Source organism: Crotalus tigris, unplaced genomic scaffold, assembly GCF_016545835.1.
Source record: "Crotalus tigris isolate CLP2741 ecotype Arizona unplaced genomic scaffold, ASM1654583v1 scf7180000024387.2241675, whole genome shotgun sequence".
NCBI lineage: Eukaryota > Metazoa > Chordata > Lepidosauria > Squamata > Viperidae > Crotalus > Crotalus tigris.
Genome location: NW_024100557.1, coordinates 2,032,162 through 2,049,988, shown reverse-complemented (window position 1 = coordinate 2,049,988; position 17,827 = coordinate 2,032,162). Strand labels below are relative to the sequence as shown.

Genomic DNA, 17,827 nt, shown 5'->3' with positions numbered 1-17,827 from the left:
ATCATTATATCATTAGTTTAAAGTTATGGCGGCCTCTGAAAAAATGACTTATGACCATAATGGTTCTCAAAATTACAACCAATGCACCACCCAAGGTCACATGATCATAATTTGAGTGCTTGGCAACTGGCTCACATTTATGATGGTTGCAGCATCTTGCGGTCATGGTCATGATTTGTTACCTTCCCATCCATCTTCCAACAAGCAAAGTCAATGGAGGAAGTTAGATTCGTTTAACAAACACTGTTATTCACTTAACAACCACATACAAAATTGGTAGTACACGCCAGTCCAGTCACCTAATGACGTTTAATGGCCGTATTACTCAATGACCAAAATTGCCATCCCATTTATGGTCATAAGTTGACACGTACTTGTTGCAATAAAAACATCAACACTTACCATACAATCAAGCAATACAATGCCAACTTTCAGAGGGGTGTTTAATTTAAAAAGCAACATAGCATTGCAGAGTTAAAGGCAGGGGCATACAAATAGCAAAGGCAAGGCCTTTCCCAGTTAAAAATTAATGATTCTACCCACACAAGCTCAGAAATACAAAATATTCACAATTTCTCCCTTGCTCCATACCTTCAATCTTTCAAAGAAACAAACCTGGTCTCACAGTGCTTCAGCAAGAGAAGAATGACTTGTGAGGATAGAGCTGCCGCTACTACATCATTCTCCATTGTTGTTCACAAGTAAGCTGTTGCCTCAACAACAATAGTGACGCCATTATTGACAGTCACCTCCTATTCTTCAGCCAGGAATGGGATGCTTTGCAATGATGTAAGAAAGTAAGAGGAGATCCTTGTGAGGCTTAAGCATGTTGTGACAGCAGCAGAGAAGAAGCAGCTCATGATGCCTCTCTTCCCTTTCTCTCAATCAGTCTCAGTTGCGAGAGAGTCAACAACTTAACTCTCAAATAGCACAGCTCCTTGTTGGAGTTTTGCTTTGGAGCCCAGAGAGCTCTACATACACTACATGTTCTGACAATGAGAATATTTATTTGTTGAAAGCAGAATGAGAAGAGAGCCAATTTTTTTCTTCTTTGGTAGTAAATTCGGTAATTATGCTATAGAATCTGGTTTCCAGTGATGATAATAAATTATCAATGTTTATTTCTTGCATTCATATCCTACCACAATTCAAATAGACTCTTGGCTTTAACATTAATATGGAAATAAATGTTACTTCAAATTTCCTGGTCTCACATAGTTTAGAACTTTGTAGATCAACACAAGTATATTGAATTGCACCTGGAAGCACAATAAAAAGCAATGAAATGTTTGAAGAGCAAAGTAATGTGATGTGCGGAACATATGCTTTCCAAAAGTCTCCCTGCTGTCTTTTTGCACTAGCTCCAGTTCCTGATCTATAGCTTGTTATATAAAACAGGTTTGTCTAGGATGGTAAAGTTAAAGAGATCTTGAAAATCACCTGGCCCAGCTCATTGTTCATTTTAAGATTTTTTAGTGAAAGGGTCCCCTTTTTTAGTATGTTTGACAGAAGGCTGCCTAGCTTCTGCTTCAATATCTCCAAAGAAGAAGAAACATACAACTACTTGAAGCAATCTGTTTGATTGCCAAACAGCTCTTAACTTTTGAAAGATTTCCTCATTCTATTTATAAATTTGTAAACTATTTCAGTCAAAGTGACTCTAAATCAGAGGTCCCCAACCTTTCGGGTACCAGGGACCAATTCCGTGGAGAGAGGTTTTTCCAGGGACCGGAAGGAGCGTGGTTTTGTGTGCTGCCTGCAGCCCGCAGATGGGGCTTTGCTTGTTTGTGCAGACTGGTTGCTGGCATGCCGCGGCCTGGTACCGGTCCACGGACAGGGGGTTGGAGACCCCTGTTCTAAATGATGACAAAGCAATTGCCAATGCATTGGCAATAAATGGAAACAATAATGAAAGAAAAGCAGAATCTTATTATGTTTTATAATTATAATATAGCATTCCTACACCAGGTACTTTATAGCAGTCAGAAACCAAAGATATTCCAGAAAGCTAAGTTTTATGACTTCTAGGGCGGGGCTTTTCAACCTTTTCACCCTTTGTATCACTTTTAGGATATCACCAGTCTCCTAGCAAGGTGTCAAAAACTTGATGACCAAAAAGAAAAAGGAAAAAAGTGATAAAGTACAGGTAGTCCTCGACTTACAACAGTTTCCTTACTGGCTGTTCAGAGTTACAATGGCACTGAAAAAGTGCCCCCCAAGCCACAGCCGAGCAAGACACCTGCCTGCCCACCTGGCGGCGCTCTTCCTCCTGTCCAAGGTTTTCATTGTTGTGAGCATTTCTGGTGAGGATTGGCAGCGGAGGTGGGGTGGGGGGGTGTTTGGTTTTTATTCCCCCCCATCTGCTGGGTGGTTGCAGCAGGTTTTGGTCACTTCACATGACCCTGGGACACTGTGACTGTCATAAATATGAATCAGTTGCCAAGCATCTGAATGTAAATCACAAGACCCTGGAGATGTTGCAACATTCCAGTTGATTGGTGCTTGGCTTAGCAGAAGCGTCAGGATCAGTGCTGCTTTCCAGCTGATCGGTGCTTCTTCTGGGCTCAGCAGAAGCACCAGGATCAGTGCCGAGCTCCAGCTGGAGCCTGGCGCTGATCCTGGCGCTTCCACTGAGCCCTGACAGCCCTGCAGCTCCAGCCATCTCTTGCTCAGGTTCAGCCCATTCCCCTCCCCCACTACCACTTTTCTAGGATGGTCGCATACCACCTGCCAGGTGCCAATGTACCACAGGTGGTACCCGTACCACTAGTTCTAGAGCATCAAGACAGTGGGAGCTACTATTGCCTTGGGGGGGGCACAACCTTTTCTAGAGGACAGAAGCCCACTTCAGGGCATTCTGTCATTGTACCTCTTGATTGGCTGAGCTTACAGCTTTTTTTTTATCTCTTGGGGTAGGAAACTGATTACCTTTGGAGGCAACATGCTTCAAACTGCTATTTGCAGGGTGACTGATAAGAAGAGATGAAACTCCACCTTGTACTTGCCAATACCTGAATTATCTGGTTGACTAGTGTAAGGTAGAATGCTAGAGTAACATAGATTTTGCCCTAATCGAACTGGGTATTCTTTTTTGAAATTATATTTTTTATATTTTTGTAAAAGTTAGATTATCCTAAGAATGGTGAAATATCACTCTCACATCTTAGTGGTTCCATTTAGGCTTCAAGCCTTCCTAAGTTCATCTTCTGAGTTTGTTCTCTGACATCATGTTGGTTGGAAATTCTGAGATTTCCATCTTAAAATGTGCAGAGGGCACTAGGATCATAAAGAGTATTAAAGAGATGAGGTCACCCAATGGGGTTTATTGTGGGGAAAAGAGGAGCTTGATTGTACAAAATAAAGATAGAATATGTATCTGGTAATAAATAAGTGAATACTGTTGTCTTTGAAAAAGCTTTTTCTGATACAAACAAAGCAGTAGAAATTCCTAATTATAGTGCATGAACTCTATAGTTTGCATAATTACAGGTGAGTATCAACTTGTTACTTAGATTTTTCCATACAGTTAGTGCTATTCATCTTTGGCCAGTGGTAGTCTAGCTGTTAAAGTGTCTGGCTGGGGCTGATCTTGAGCCCCAGAAAAAAATGGACTATCAATATAATAATTGTAAAGGTATGCCACTATAAATCATTGGAGACCTAGGTAATAGCTTCCTTCATGACTGTGAACTCAATATTCTTTGTCAATCAGTTAAAATAATAGTTTGATTTCCAGTGTTATATCATTACATTTAAAAGGTAATTTCCAAAAGCTATATCCAATACTTTTTTGTTGTGGTTATTAGACATATATTTGAGAGATAAATAATAGGAAATTATGGGATTTCAAAAACTTATAGTTGTTTTTGTATGTTAGGCTTTCAAAATGTGTACTTGTTTTCTTCTGGCTAACAGGAACAGCATGATATTGACTTTAAATAGTTTATTGTGCAAGTGTGTTCTTTTTATTTGTAATTTCTAGGGCTTCTGGCTTTTGTGACACACTGAAGTTATGGAACTGACAAGTAGACCATACTCGGCTATTTCTCACTCTGTTACATAAAAGGGACTCTGTTCATCAGCATTTAATATTGAACAGGATAAAATAAAATTTGCTGTTAGGATAGGAGCAGGAAAAAAAAATAAGATTAAGTTTGAAAATAGGCTGAATAGGGGTTGCAGGGGGAAAAAATCCAAGAAAATGTTACCACTATTCCCCTCTGGAGGTCACAGTGCCATGTAATGTGAGCTTTTTTTTTTTTACTTTGAACTCCATTCTTCCCCTCTGCCAGTCACATGACTTAAAGAGGAGCTATTATTAGGGGGTTGGAATGAATTCTGAGTGCCATGCTCTGCAACCCTAGCTTTTAAAAATATGTTTTTGGCAAATTTGTATCCTGCTCTATTGTCTGTACCACAATCAGAAATGAATCTTATTTGATCTGGAACTTTTGGGATATGAGCAAGATGAAATGGAGTATATTTATGTAGTTTTAGAGATACCTTGTATATTTAACAAGGTCTTCATCTATTTTGCTTGATTTTTTTCTTCATTAAGGACCAAATATTTATTATTCAAGTAAAAATTAAGCCTGGGCTTTTTTTCAAGAGGCAACTGGACTTTCTTGTTTTTCTTTGAAGAAAGACGCTTCTCATCCAAGAAGCTTATTCAGGAGTGCTTTCCACAACACAGTACTTTCAGCAGTCCCAAGAAGGCTCCACACCCATTTGCATTACTCAGGTGACCCTGAGGACACAGACAAGCCTCCAAGTGGCCTCAGTGACTCTCTAAAAGAATGCAAATGACCAGCTGTCTTCAAGGAGTATAAATCCTTCCATACCCCCACCATCCAGTCAAGAGTTGAAGAAGCTACTTGGATGAGAAGCGAAATGTCTTCGAAGAAAAACAAGGAAGTCCAGTTGTCTCTCAAAAAAGTATCTTTGGGACAACCATGACCTGGATGACTGAGAATCTCCATAGACATAAACCTGAGAGTAAAAACCCGAGTAAAAACTAAGCCTCCAAAGGATATGGTTCCCACTTTTGCAAAACTATGGAGAACATGCTTTTCATTCGTTATGAAATTTTGTGCTTCCTGAAAGGTAAAGGAGGTGGAAACAGATACATTTTGAAGTGACTGACTGTTGAAGCAGCTCTCTATTATTGTACATAGCAGCCTCAATGGCTAGAACATCAACTACATTTATGTGTAGTTGATGAGCAGTGTCTAAGCACCGATATTAAGATAATATCTTAATGTCTTTAGTATTGCTTCCTAGGCACTTTAGTCTTTGAGGAAGATGCTACTGCCAATAATAAAACATTTAAGTTCTGTTTTAATATTACATGTACCATATAGTATTTAAATTACTATATCTATTGTTGCTGAACGCTAGATCCATCTGTGATAATATTACTTTTTTTCGTAAGTTGGTGGTAGATGAACAAATAGATCTAAGGTATATATTGTTGGGGAGAAAAGGGCTATGGTCCTCTTGAACATTTCTCCTCCCTGAGTTTTGTGTCTGATAGCAGCAGCAATGCCAGGGCTTGAGGGTGGTTGTGCTCTTAAGAAATAATTTATCTTGTGACCAGGGGTCCTACTTTTGAGATGGTGTGGTGTAAATGTCTGTGCATTCAGCTGAACTATATGGACAAGTTAAGGATCCCACTTGGCTGACCCAAGAAGATATATTCCTCTTGGATTTCCTCACTGGACATATTGGTATTTCCATTACTATTTGTCTTACAAGCTTTCAGTCTCTGTGCCTTGGGGGAGAGTCTAGGAAGGCTCAGTAACTCACGAATATGGGATAAAATACATTAAGTCCACAACATCCAGATAACATTTGCAAGTGGGTCAGACAAACACCTCCCTAATTCATTGAAAAGTAAAGAGAAGGTACAACATAATCAGATGTGCCAGATTTTGTTATAGTTAATTTCAATAAAAGTAGTTTTAGCCTTCTTGTGGAGTTGATTTCTTGGCTTTTTTTTAGAAAATCCTTGGCAGCTTCAACAAGTCCCTTTTATAAATCCAATGTAGAGGAATAATCCACAGCATTCTTCCATGTGTATGTCTTTTTCACTTATTAAATCATAATTTAGTTTCATTTGTAAATCCACTATTTCCATTTTTGAATCCATTTTTGGATTCAAAAATGATATAGGCTATCATTTTTGAATCCACCAATTCAATTTCAGTTTTATTCAATGGGCTTGTTCCTCTTCAGTATCATCTTCTAATTCTTCAGTAAAGTAAATAGCTTCCTGAAACCCATTCATTGTTGTTGTTGTTGTTAATTGCGAAGTCGTGTCCGACCCATCGCGACCCCATAGACAACGTTCCTCCATTCATTGTAGACCTCGCTTAAAGTGTCCAGTGGTGTCCAACCTTCAAAGTTATCAGTTGTTTCCAAATATATAGATATTTTCCCATGGGAAAGGGTTCTTTTAATTAACTTCAAAGTCTTAAATAAGTCCATTTATATTCTTAGTCTGTTAAAAACTTTCTAAAGTCAATACTAAACATCCTTTTGCTATAGGCTCCCTCCAATTTTTTTTAAATCTTTGAACTTGTTAAAAATAAGTTAAAGCTTATTTTTTGAAGGATTAAACAGAATTCAGTGCTTTCAATAAGACCTGCTGATCTGAAGGTTCTCAATCTTTAAGCAATAAAATTAAATAAATAAATTCAAAATTATTAAGAGGTGAACCTCAATTGAACCTAAAGTCCATATAAACTGCATTAGCAACTATAAGTTCGATGAATTCCTAGTCAGTCATAAGTTGATCACAAAAACACAGTTCCTGCCATCTTCTCACAAAAAACGAACTATACAGAGTAAATGTGGGTAATCTTGAGATATCTGCTTTCCCCAAAGAGATTTTGGCAACCTACATCCGGCATCAGTTCATCATGGTGCTCACCAAAAGTGTCTCCTTGTTTTCTGACAGTAAATCTAATTAAAGAAACTCTGTGATTCATGTTTCCCTGGTTGTGCTCTGTTATTAAGGATTTGATATTAATTATTGATCTTGGAAACTATAAACTTCTTAATGTATACTTACTCAGGGAGAGGTTGCTTAGGGTTGTCCACATATAAGAAAGGAAAATGGGGTGAGGGTGCAGAAATTTAGGGTTTTTTGGCAGCCTCCTCTTACGGAATATTCTTGTATCAGTGTTCTAGTCAGCACACAATCCAATCTTTCAGAGACTTATGAAGACAGCTTTTCTGGAGGGCCTCTGAAGTCTATTTTTTGCAGTTATTAAGTGACGTTGGCACCAAGTTTATCTTTGTGTCATTTTATGGCTATATTACAGTGATTTATTTGTTACAATTTTATTTCTAGGTTTTATTATATGTTTAGTTTTAATAGTTTGTAAACCACTGAGAATCACTTCAAATTATATGGTTTTAAAATACAGTAAATAAATATCATTGATATCATTGAAGCAACCTAGAACTAAGGAGAACTTCCTGACAGTTAGAACAATTAATCAGTGGAACAACCTGCCTCCAGAAGCGGTGAATGCTCCAACACTGGAAGTTTTCAAGAAGAGACTGGACAGCCATTTGTCTGAAATGGTATAGGGTTTCCTGCCTAAGCAGGGGGTTGGACTAGATGACCTCCAAGATCCCTTCCAACTTTACTATTATTATTATGTTATTTTGCAAGCAGGCAGGTGCATTCCGATTAAAATGCAAGAGTGATCATAAAACAGTGTGAATTATTGAGAAAAAAGCTGCTCTCTGCAGCATTTGGATTATTATTATTTCTGAAATGGTATAGGGTTTCCTGCCTGAGCAGGGAGTTGTACTAGATGACTTCCAAGGTCCCTTCCAACATCATCATCATCATTATCATTATTATTAAACAGAATACAATTGTCCATGGTTTAAATTAAATTAAATTGTAGGAGATGAGCAGGCTGAGCCCAAGATAGGGGTCAAATGCATCATCCAGTTCAAGTCCCTTTGCACCCACAACTGATCTTGAATTCCACTGATGCTTATCTACCACCAGTTGGCTTTGACCATTAGTAAGGTCTACTCAAGCAGGGGGTTGGACTAGAAGACCTCCAAGGTCCCTTCCAACCCTTCTATGTTCTATGAATGTTCTGTTCTAATTCAGATTCTTGTAGAGAGCATACGTTTGCAAGAAACCTTTATATTCATTTGAACTGCCTGACCTCCTGATTTCCCATGCTTCACGTAAACAATATTATTCAAAAATTATACATATATATTATACTTCTAAGAATAATATATGTTCATTTCATTGCTTTTTCTTAACTTTTTTCATAAATTCTTTAGTTTTTATTGATAGATAATGAATTTATGTGTTTGTGATAGGTATAGGTTTATTAGATTTTTTATCATGAAAGATGGATAAGGTAAAGGATATCTGGCAGACAAGACATAAACACAATATTAAATATGAACATGCCAAAGGATTGTGTTTCACTTAGACAAGTTTCAGTTTACCAAAGAGCAGGGCTTTTTTTCTCATAGAACGCCCAGAACAGAGTTCCGGCACCTTTTTTGGATGGAACCTTGTAGGGTAGGCAAGGCGGGTTGTATGATGTGCATGAATTCCGACACCTTTTTTTTTTTTTTACAAAAAAAGCACTGCCAAAGAATAATCTTGAGTATTAGAAATTTGAAATATCTGTTAGTTTTCTTAACAATTGTGTGTTTGAGCATTTAGGCTAATAATATTTTAAGAGCTTAGCTCTAGCCCTGTGATGGCGAACCTTTTTAGAGACCCAGGGTCCAAACTGCAACCCCAAACCCACTTATTTATCATGGCAGACTGGGTGGGTGGGGCCAGGGTGGCAGGGGCCAGTCCCTTGCCATCTCTGGGGCGCGGCATGTGTGCCCACAGAAAGGAGTCTGAGTGCCGCTTCTGGCACACGTGCCATAGGTTCGCCACCACTGCTCTAGCCATTTTGCTGCTAGTTTGCTTGTGATGCAACTGTAAGATTTTTCCCCCTTTAATTACATGTAGTCCTTGATTTATGACTATAATGGAGCTTGCCCATTACAGTCATAAGTTGAGACAGTTGTAAAGCAGTTCATCACATGCCCAACCCAAATTTATGACCTTTTGTAGCAGTTATTAAACAAATCAGCATGGTCATTAAGTTAATTTACAGTCATTAAGCAAATGTCTTATTCACTATAGGGCATTTTGCCCAAACCGAAAGTAACATAGGTTTTCAGCAAAACCATCATAAATTGTGGTCACATAATGGCTATAAATGTGAGCCAGTTACTGGGTGCCCAGAATGCAACCATGTGACGGGGGGGGGGGACCTGGCCATTGGAATTTTGTAACTGGGTAATAAGTATGTTTTGGGGGAGTTGTATGACAAGAACTACCTGTATTTTACCTATGGGTAAAAATAATCATTGCAAATATTTACATAATGTGTATATTTTTCTTTTTGTAACAAATCAGATATCAGACATTTTCTAGATAATTATATTTCTTGATTTAAATAAAAGTTTAAAGTTATAATTTGTGTTATTACTGATACCATTTTCTTTTTCTCTTTTGGACAGCCATCAGTTGAATCAGCAAGCCCAGGTAATGTTTTATTTCAATATTCACTAAACTGGAGAAGATATAAGTTCTCTATTCAAGTTCATTTTGATTATGTACATATTATAGAATGCACAGTTGTTGCTATAATTAACTACACTGAACTTTATTTAAAAGAATCTGTGTTCCATGCTAAAAGGCAGTTTGATCTCAAGGGATCACTTCTAACGATCATTACATGCTCGACAAGTATTAGGGCTGTACAAAGCTTTTGAATGAAGTGCTTCACAATGTGCTTTCTCCTCAGTAAAGCAACTGTGCATGCAGATAGCTAGGAACAGCTTTGGAATCAGCTATACTACACTTGCAGAAGATTGTTGCTTTAATAATTTTAGGAGAGATGTTTCATTTGAATGTTTTGCATAGCCCTAACAATAACAGATATGCCTGTGTCATGTTGCTCTTACATATTTTTATAAATGTGCCTTTGAACTATCACTAGAATTTGGAAAATATGATGCATGTATGGCATTATCTAACAAATTTGAGGTTAATGAAAGAATGCAGTTTTTTTTAAAAAATTAAGATTTATTATGCCATAACTAAGGTCAAGTGTTATCCACTTGTAACAGAATTGTATTGCAGATTTATTGATTCTTTATTAATTCTTGGGTAATACACACATTTTTGATAAAAGATTAACCTTTTCAAGACCTGCTTAATTAACAAAAGAGATCTCAATTGTATTTTGTATCTTTGCATGTAATTCAGGAGTCTTAAATAGAGGCAGAAACTAGCCTACTCTGACTGATCTCAAAAAGCTAAACAGGTTTAGAACTGGTTAATATTTGGATGGGAGACCACTAGGAAATCCTAAGTCAGGAAGTTTAAAAAAAAGTCAGGACATATTTTCTCATAACTTTCTGTATTCAATAAACGCAAACCACAAGATTATGTGTTATATTCAGAAATATAACTTTCATAAATAAGTATCCAATAGAGGAGAATATATGTAGCTCAGGGTTGAACTAAGTAATCCTTAATAATGTCTACAATGAAATGAAATGTCTGCAAGCAAACAACTGAGCTCAGAGAGCACTAAGGACTCTATAAAAAAGGATATATTTAAATTCTGTCCATAGCAATAATGTATTTGAAATCTTATGCGTTAAGGAATCAAAAAGAAATTGACAATTTGGTAAAATCATAAATAAAATATTTTGTTGTAATGTAACTTTATAAGACCTTGATTAGGTTATTTTTTTTCTTATATTTGAGGATTAGCTGAGCTGATAACTAAAAACAAAGCCATTCACTTGAAATGACTTTAAGTCCTATAAAGAATGGTTTTAAGTCATTTGGATTGTTTAGCCTTGATAAAACTGGGGGTGGCTCAAATATGTACCAAGAAGTAACACAGATAACCAAAATACATTCTGTATTATTCCCGGGTTCAGAGCAAAAAAAAAAAAAAAAGGATTCAAAATAAATTCTGATTCACTATTAGAAAAATTCTAATTATCCAAAGTAGGTGTGGGATCACCTTTGCTGGTTGTGTTCAAAGAGGCCTTAACATTCATGACTGGACCACTATAATTTGATATTTGGTACAGAACCTAAATGCCCCTTTCAACTCATATTCAACCCTTCTTACATTTCTTCTACATAATCTGAGAAACCTTGAAATAGAGCTGTTACATAAAGTCAGTTCTTATGTTAATATCATAGATTATGATATGGAACATGAGTTTAATTAGAATAAGTACTTGCGGGAAATTTTTCATGTAGTTGTCATTATTGTCTATGTAAATGTCACATAAGAGTTTAGGGATCTGCTATGCTAGCCAAAATAATAATACATTTACTCTGCATATGCATAATGAAGGCTTTGGGCTTTCTACTGAGCTTTTTTAGATGATCAAAATGAGAATATTAGGAAATAGTTTTGATAAAAGAAAAGAGCACAATACAAATGTACTAATCTAGTTGGAAAAATGTTAAAACATGGATATGGTATTTTCATGGAGTAAACTATATAGTTATTATGTGCAAAGATTTCATTGATTCTTAATTGATATATTACTATTACTCTTACCCTATTCAACAGAAACATTAATTTTTTATATGTGTCTGGAAAGGGACTTGCAGAACTCTGGTAAAAGGGTTTGAGAGGTGACAGCAACATTTTGGAAATGCAATTTCAGCTTTATGCCAGGTATGGGTTGTGCAGCCCAGATTTTTGCACTCCAGATAATACAGAAATCTAAGTGAGCAGATTTGTTATATAAATCAATGCAGAGAAAATGTAGAATAAAGTGGATGGGATTTAAATTTCAAAATGTTTTGAGGAAATGAGGAATTAAAGGTAGTTTCTGACTGTGTAGTATAGAGCGGAAGCAAAGCAGGCATGAAAATAAAGAGAATGCTTCAGGAATAGTTAGCATTGAACAAAGGGTAACAGAATAAGAGAGTTGGAAGGGACCTTGGAGTTGAAGCAGGAGACCCTAAACCAGGGGTCTGCAACCTTGACAACTTTAAGATTTGTGGACATAGCTGGCTGAGGAGTTCTGGGAGCTGAAGTCCACAAGTCTTAAAGTTGTCAAGGTTGTAGACCCCTGCCCTAAACCATTTCAGACAAGTGGCCGCCAACTCTCCACTTAAAAGTCTCCAGTGATTGAGCACCTGCAACTTCTGAAAGAAAATCGTTCCACTGGATAATTGTCCTCATTGTCGGGATTTTTTAAAGATAAGACTAGAATGTAAATGTAAATGTAAAATTAGAATTTTAAGGTAAGATTAGAATGTGTGAAATCCTATTGGTTATTTAATGTACTGATGGAGATATAAGAAATGCTTGTGATAATAGAGGTGTTTTGGCAGCAGCAGTAAATGTTAAGTGCTTCTTGTATGTGGATGATACCATGTTTTTGGCTGAGAAGAGAAATGACTTTCAGTGAATGCTAAATAGACTGTTTGATGCAGATTTGAAAATTGTACGATACCAAAATAATTGTGTCTAAGGGATAAAATGGTGTGCATGATTGAAAATTATAAATGACAAAAATTAGAGCAAATACAGTTTGTGACCTATTTAGAACTCTTTGTAATCCTGCAGTACTGTGAGAGGTACAATGTGCTCAGAGCATCATCTAAATTCTGTTAATATACTCTGGTTAAACAAACAAAACAGTACATTGTGTCGTGTCTCTATCAAACACATTGAGTCAATAATGACTATCTTTTAAAAAAAACAAACTATTGACTTCCTGGGTCTGTGACCATACATTGTTAAGTTTAACCCTAAGATAACCAGCTGTCAAATGTTCCAAGTCTTGAGAGATCAGTTATCTATGAGTTTGAGGGGACCTTTCATGTTAAAAAAGCACATTGGTTAAATAACACTGGAGTTTACTTACCATGAAATAGATCTATGGAAATGAATCCCACTTTGATCAAAAAAGCTCTCTGTGGCCTCAGAAAAGAGTTAATGCCAATAAGGCAAGGAGGGATGACAAAACCATTGTCAACGACTTTGATCACCATCAATCCAAGAGCAGGCAGATAATGTACAAATAGAGAAAAAATGTGCTTCAAGAACAATATGTATAATATCCCAAGGGTGAATCTAAAGGATCTGCAGGCCATTGTAGCATTGTTTGATGTCATAATGTTTATTAGTTCACCATAAGGAAAACAACAAACAACTATTCTCCAGAAAGTATATTATTACCCACTCAGGTTTGCCAAAGATGATTTGGATGATCCAGCAGACTACTAGAACAATGTTCTGTGGATAGCTATAACTAAAAAAGAACTTTGAATAATTTCTCTATTAGTGAGAAAATGAAATATTTCATTTCAACAGAACTGAATCATGATTTTGAAGCATGACACATACTTCAGAGTTGGTTTGCAGTCTCACAACTCAGACAGTTTCAATTACTGAAAGAACAATGGATTCTGGGTTGTACTAGAAAATTCTACTGCAGCTTGTCAGGGTTTCCATCCATGAACTAAAGCTTAAACAAATGTGGGTCATACAGTACAACAATAACCCTAAACACACCAGTAAAACTACAACAGAATGGCTGAAGCAGAAGAAATTTTGCAATTTGAAATTGCTAAGTCAAAGCTCTGATCTTAACTCAGCTGAAATTTTGCAGCATAACATGAAATGAGCAGTTCATGCAAGAAACCCATAAATGTCTGTTAAAGCAGGAATGGTCTATAATAATTTAAGCTGATAAAACAGGAAGGATCAGCACAATGTAAAAAATAAGCTGAGACTCTAGAAAGAGTACAGAGAAGAGCAAAAGAGATGATTAGGGGACTGGAGGCTAAAACATAAGGAACGGTTGCTGGAATTGAGTATGTCTAATCTAATGAAAAGAAGGACGAGGGATGACATGATAGCAGTATTCCAATATCTCAGGGATTGCCACAAAGAAGAGGAAGTCAAACTATTCTCCAAAGTCCTGAAGGCAGAACAAGAAGCAATGAATGGAAAGTAATCAAAGAGAGAGACAACCTAGAACTAAGGAGAAATTTTCTGACAGAACAATTAAATCAGAGTTTATCTGAACTGGTATAGGGTTTCCTGCCTGAGCAGGGGGTTGGACTAGATGACCTCCAAGGTCCCTTCCTCCTCCACCACCATACCACCACCACCACCATCATCATCATTATTATTATTAGTGCAGGAAATGTTTAGTTGAGGCCATTGCTAACAAGATACTACCAGTTATTACATTTAAAGCCAAAAAGGAGTAACAATTTAAAGAGAAATCGCTTATATTTCTACCCAAAGTTACCAAATGTTAAAATTCACATTTTCCAATAAAAACCATGAAGATTGGCTTATTGTGTTCAGCAAAAACATGACACAGTACTTTATTTTGGGGCATTGTTCTTTATTATTAGGACTTAGATGAAGTTTTGATCACAATTTAGGTCACAGAACTATAGGATTACAAATAATTTTAGAGGACTCACAAATTTTTATCACCATTGCAATTGAATTTATATAAATAAAATGTTTACTTGCGATGGGAAAATAGGTAGAGAAATATTAGTATGTGCAAATTCTGGTGAAAACATAATGGGTAGTACAATGTTTGTTGTGAGGAATGAGTGTTGAAAGAAGAAACAACCACTTTTCTATAAGAACATATTTTTGCCCACTTGGCAATATGGAAATTAGAACTGGGGGAAAATCTAAAAGCAAGTTAGAACAGTAAAAATGGTTACTTAAATATTATGCAGAATAAACAAGAAGGGATGGGGGTCAGGAATGAAATGATGTGGAGATGACTAATCAGTAGAACAATATTTTAAGCTGGTTTAATCAAATTTACAGAGTGAATGCAGAGTGAAGCATGTTCTACTTAGTCAATTCTTTAAGATGACACTTAGAATGTTGCATCCAGTTTTGGTCACTATAATATAAAAAAGTTGTTGAGACTCTGGAAAGAATGCAGAGAAGAGCAACAAAGATGATTAGGGGGTTGGAGGCTAAAACATGAAGAATGGTTGCAGGAATTGGGTATGTCTTGTCTTGTGAAAAGAAGAACTAGGGGTGACATGATAGTAGTCTTCCAATATTTGAGAGGCTGTCACAAAGAAGAGGGGGGTCAACCTGTTTTCAAAAGCACCAGAAGGCAGGACAAGAAGCAACGGATGGAAACTAATCAAGGAGAGAACCAACCTAGAACTAAGGAGAAATGTCTTAATATTGAGAACAATTAACCAGTGGAAGAGCTTGTCTTCAGTACTCCATCACTGGAGGTTTTAAAGAATAGATTGGACAACCATTTGCCCAGAAAGGTATAGGGCAGTGGTAGTGAACCTATGGCACGCGTGCCAGAGGCGGCATTCAGAGCCCTCTCTGTGGGCACACATGCCGTCACCCCGCCTCCCCCATGGCCCCCTCCTCACCAGCAGCTCCCCCCAGAGGAGAGTCGCCCCCAGGTGCGGCCTGCGTGGAACAGCGCAGCCAAGGACATGGCAGCCGGGCAGCAGGAACAAGACTCCGCCCTCATGCCCTGTTGCGCACAGATGATGCTGGGAGGCGCAGGCGGAGGGCATGGCCGCCATGGTGCTGCAGGGCGGTTTTTGGGCACCTGGTGTCTAAAAGGTTTGCCATCACTGGTATAAGGTCTCCTGCTTGTGCAAGGAGTTTGACTAGAAGACCTCCAAGGTACCTTCCTACTCTTATTCTGTTAATTCTATTACTCCATTGCAGGTCGGTTAATGTTTAAATGAAGTTTTTTATAATTCTTTCCCAGCTTAGTCCCAAAGGTGCTTTTTTTAAAAAAAAAAGACAACTGGACTTTTTTGAATTTTTTTGTTTGTTTGTTTTTTCTAGTTCCTGAAGAAGTGAAGAAGCTTCTTGGATGAGAAGCGAAAGGTTTTCAAAGGAAAAAAAATCTTAAGAAAGTCCAATAGCCTTTTGAAAAAAGCACCTTTGGGACAACCATGACCTGGATGATTGAAAATCTCCATAGACTTTCCCAGTTTAGATTCTGTTAATACAGAATTCAGAGTAAATTTAGAATTTCCAGACTGAACAGCAGGATTTTGAGATTGAACCATATATGGGAACCACTGAATGGCAGGAAACAGACATAGGAAATCTGACTCTCTTGCCATTTGTAGTTGCTGGGAGAGATGAGTTGGGTTGTTAATGTTCACCCAAGTACTCAAAAAAGGTTATTCCTCCCTCAATAAACAAGCTGGCCATATTTTGGGAGAGGCATTTGGAGAGGTAGATAAATATTTTAGACTAAAAAAGAGACTATTTTAAAAAATAAGACAATGGATACGAGAATCTCTTAGCTAACTAAAAGCATCACTCATCACACTACACTGAACTAAATTGAAACTTTTTAAAAAAAAAATAGGATTAGGGCTGAGGAGGCAGACAACCAGGTACTTTACTTTATTATCACTAGCCACCAGCAGAAGCACTAATCCACTGAATGGGTGCAGATTGGAGTGATCCCTCAATATATCTTGCTGTCTAGGTTGTCTCCGATAGCAGATATCCAGAATATGCTATATGTTCTTTATAGGCCTATATATTCCTCCTCCTGTACTCATCCTAATCTGAGAATTCAAAAGATCAAGATAAACATTCCAATAGTAAAAAAAAATGGGATGTTCAATGAGAGAAACATACAAGGAATGGCAGACCCAGACATATATGTATACATATTTCAATCTAAAGCATTTGAAGCAGATTGTCCCAGATTCCAGATAGAGCAAACCCTAAGATGCTCAAAGATTTCTCCGCATACTGTCCAAATTCTTCATTCGTTGCATGAAATAGTTTGTACATCCCTAACATGGAATATCTAGTTAGTATATGAACAGCATTTTTTTAGCAAGCCTGATGCAATTCAAATAATTAAAAGCAATTAATGATTAAGCAGGGCTTCCTGTGCAAAAACTTTGACCTTAAAACTCCTATATTTTAATTTATATTTTCATTAATTATAATTCATTAAATTATATTTTATTTACATTTAAAATGAGAGAAGAATGACAATTCATACATTCTCTGAAGATTTACTCAATAAGATTAAAGGGACATATCTGGAAGCTATAGTTTTCAAAATATGTCAATTTATATCACATGATGATTGTAGCAGCATATTTTCCCTAATGGCAAATTAGTGCATTGGGCAAAGAGGGCTAACACGTTATTTGATACAGAAGTTCAGTTCAATGTTGAAGAAAGTGCAGACTGCCATAATTTATATTTGTAAGCATACATATGAGAACCAGCAGCAGCTGGAAGATATTACCATGTGGTTAGTTTTATATATAGTTTTTAGTGGAATAGTGAAAATTGGAATCGTTCTTCATTTATGCTGCAAATAAAAATGGAAGTACTTACATAAAGGACTTTTCAACTGAGGCTACAACTTTGGTTAGTACAAAGCATAGCTATATAAATATTATAAATAACTTTCCAAGATTATAAAGATTTGAAATATGTTTGTGAAGAATGTCTTCATTATCCTCCCAATCTGGAAATCTGAATTTATATTAAGAGAAAGTAACATTTTGTGAGCATAGGTACTAGAATGCTTATAAAGTTTTGTCTGTCCTATATATTATTTTTCTATAGAAAATATAAATCTTTAAAATTTACAACAGAATTTTGTATCCATGTATATGTGGGTAAAATTAAAATATTATCCTCATCTAAAACATGCTTCTGAGATTGTCCACTTGTATCTAATTTTACCACAAAACTACATTTGTATCATTTCT

General features: G+C 36.7%; 1 protein-coding gene across 6 annotated transcripts in view; it reads left to right on the top strand.

Annotated features, from left to right (window-relative positions):
* Positions 1-17,827, top strand: part of MIER1 (MIER1 transcriptional regulator) — a 64,710-nt gene that overhangs the window by 4,723 nt on the left and 42,160 nt on the right. For all 6 annotated transcript variants that reach the window (XM_039329101.1, XM_039329102.1, XM_039329099.1 and 3 more), the window contains exon 2: positions 9,571-9,595. In XM_039329101.1, the coding sequence (XP_039185035.1) occupies positions 9,571-9,595 (25 nt within the window). The remainder of the gene's footprint in view (positions 1-9,570; positions 9,596-17,827) is intronic.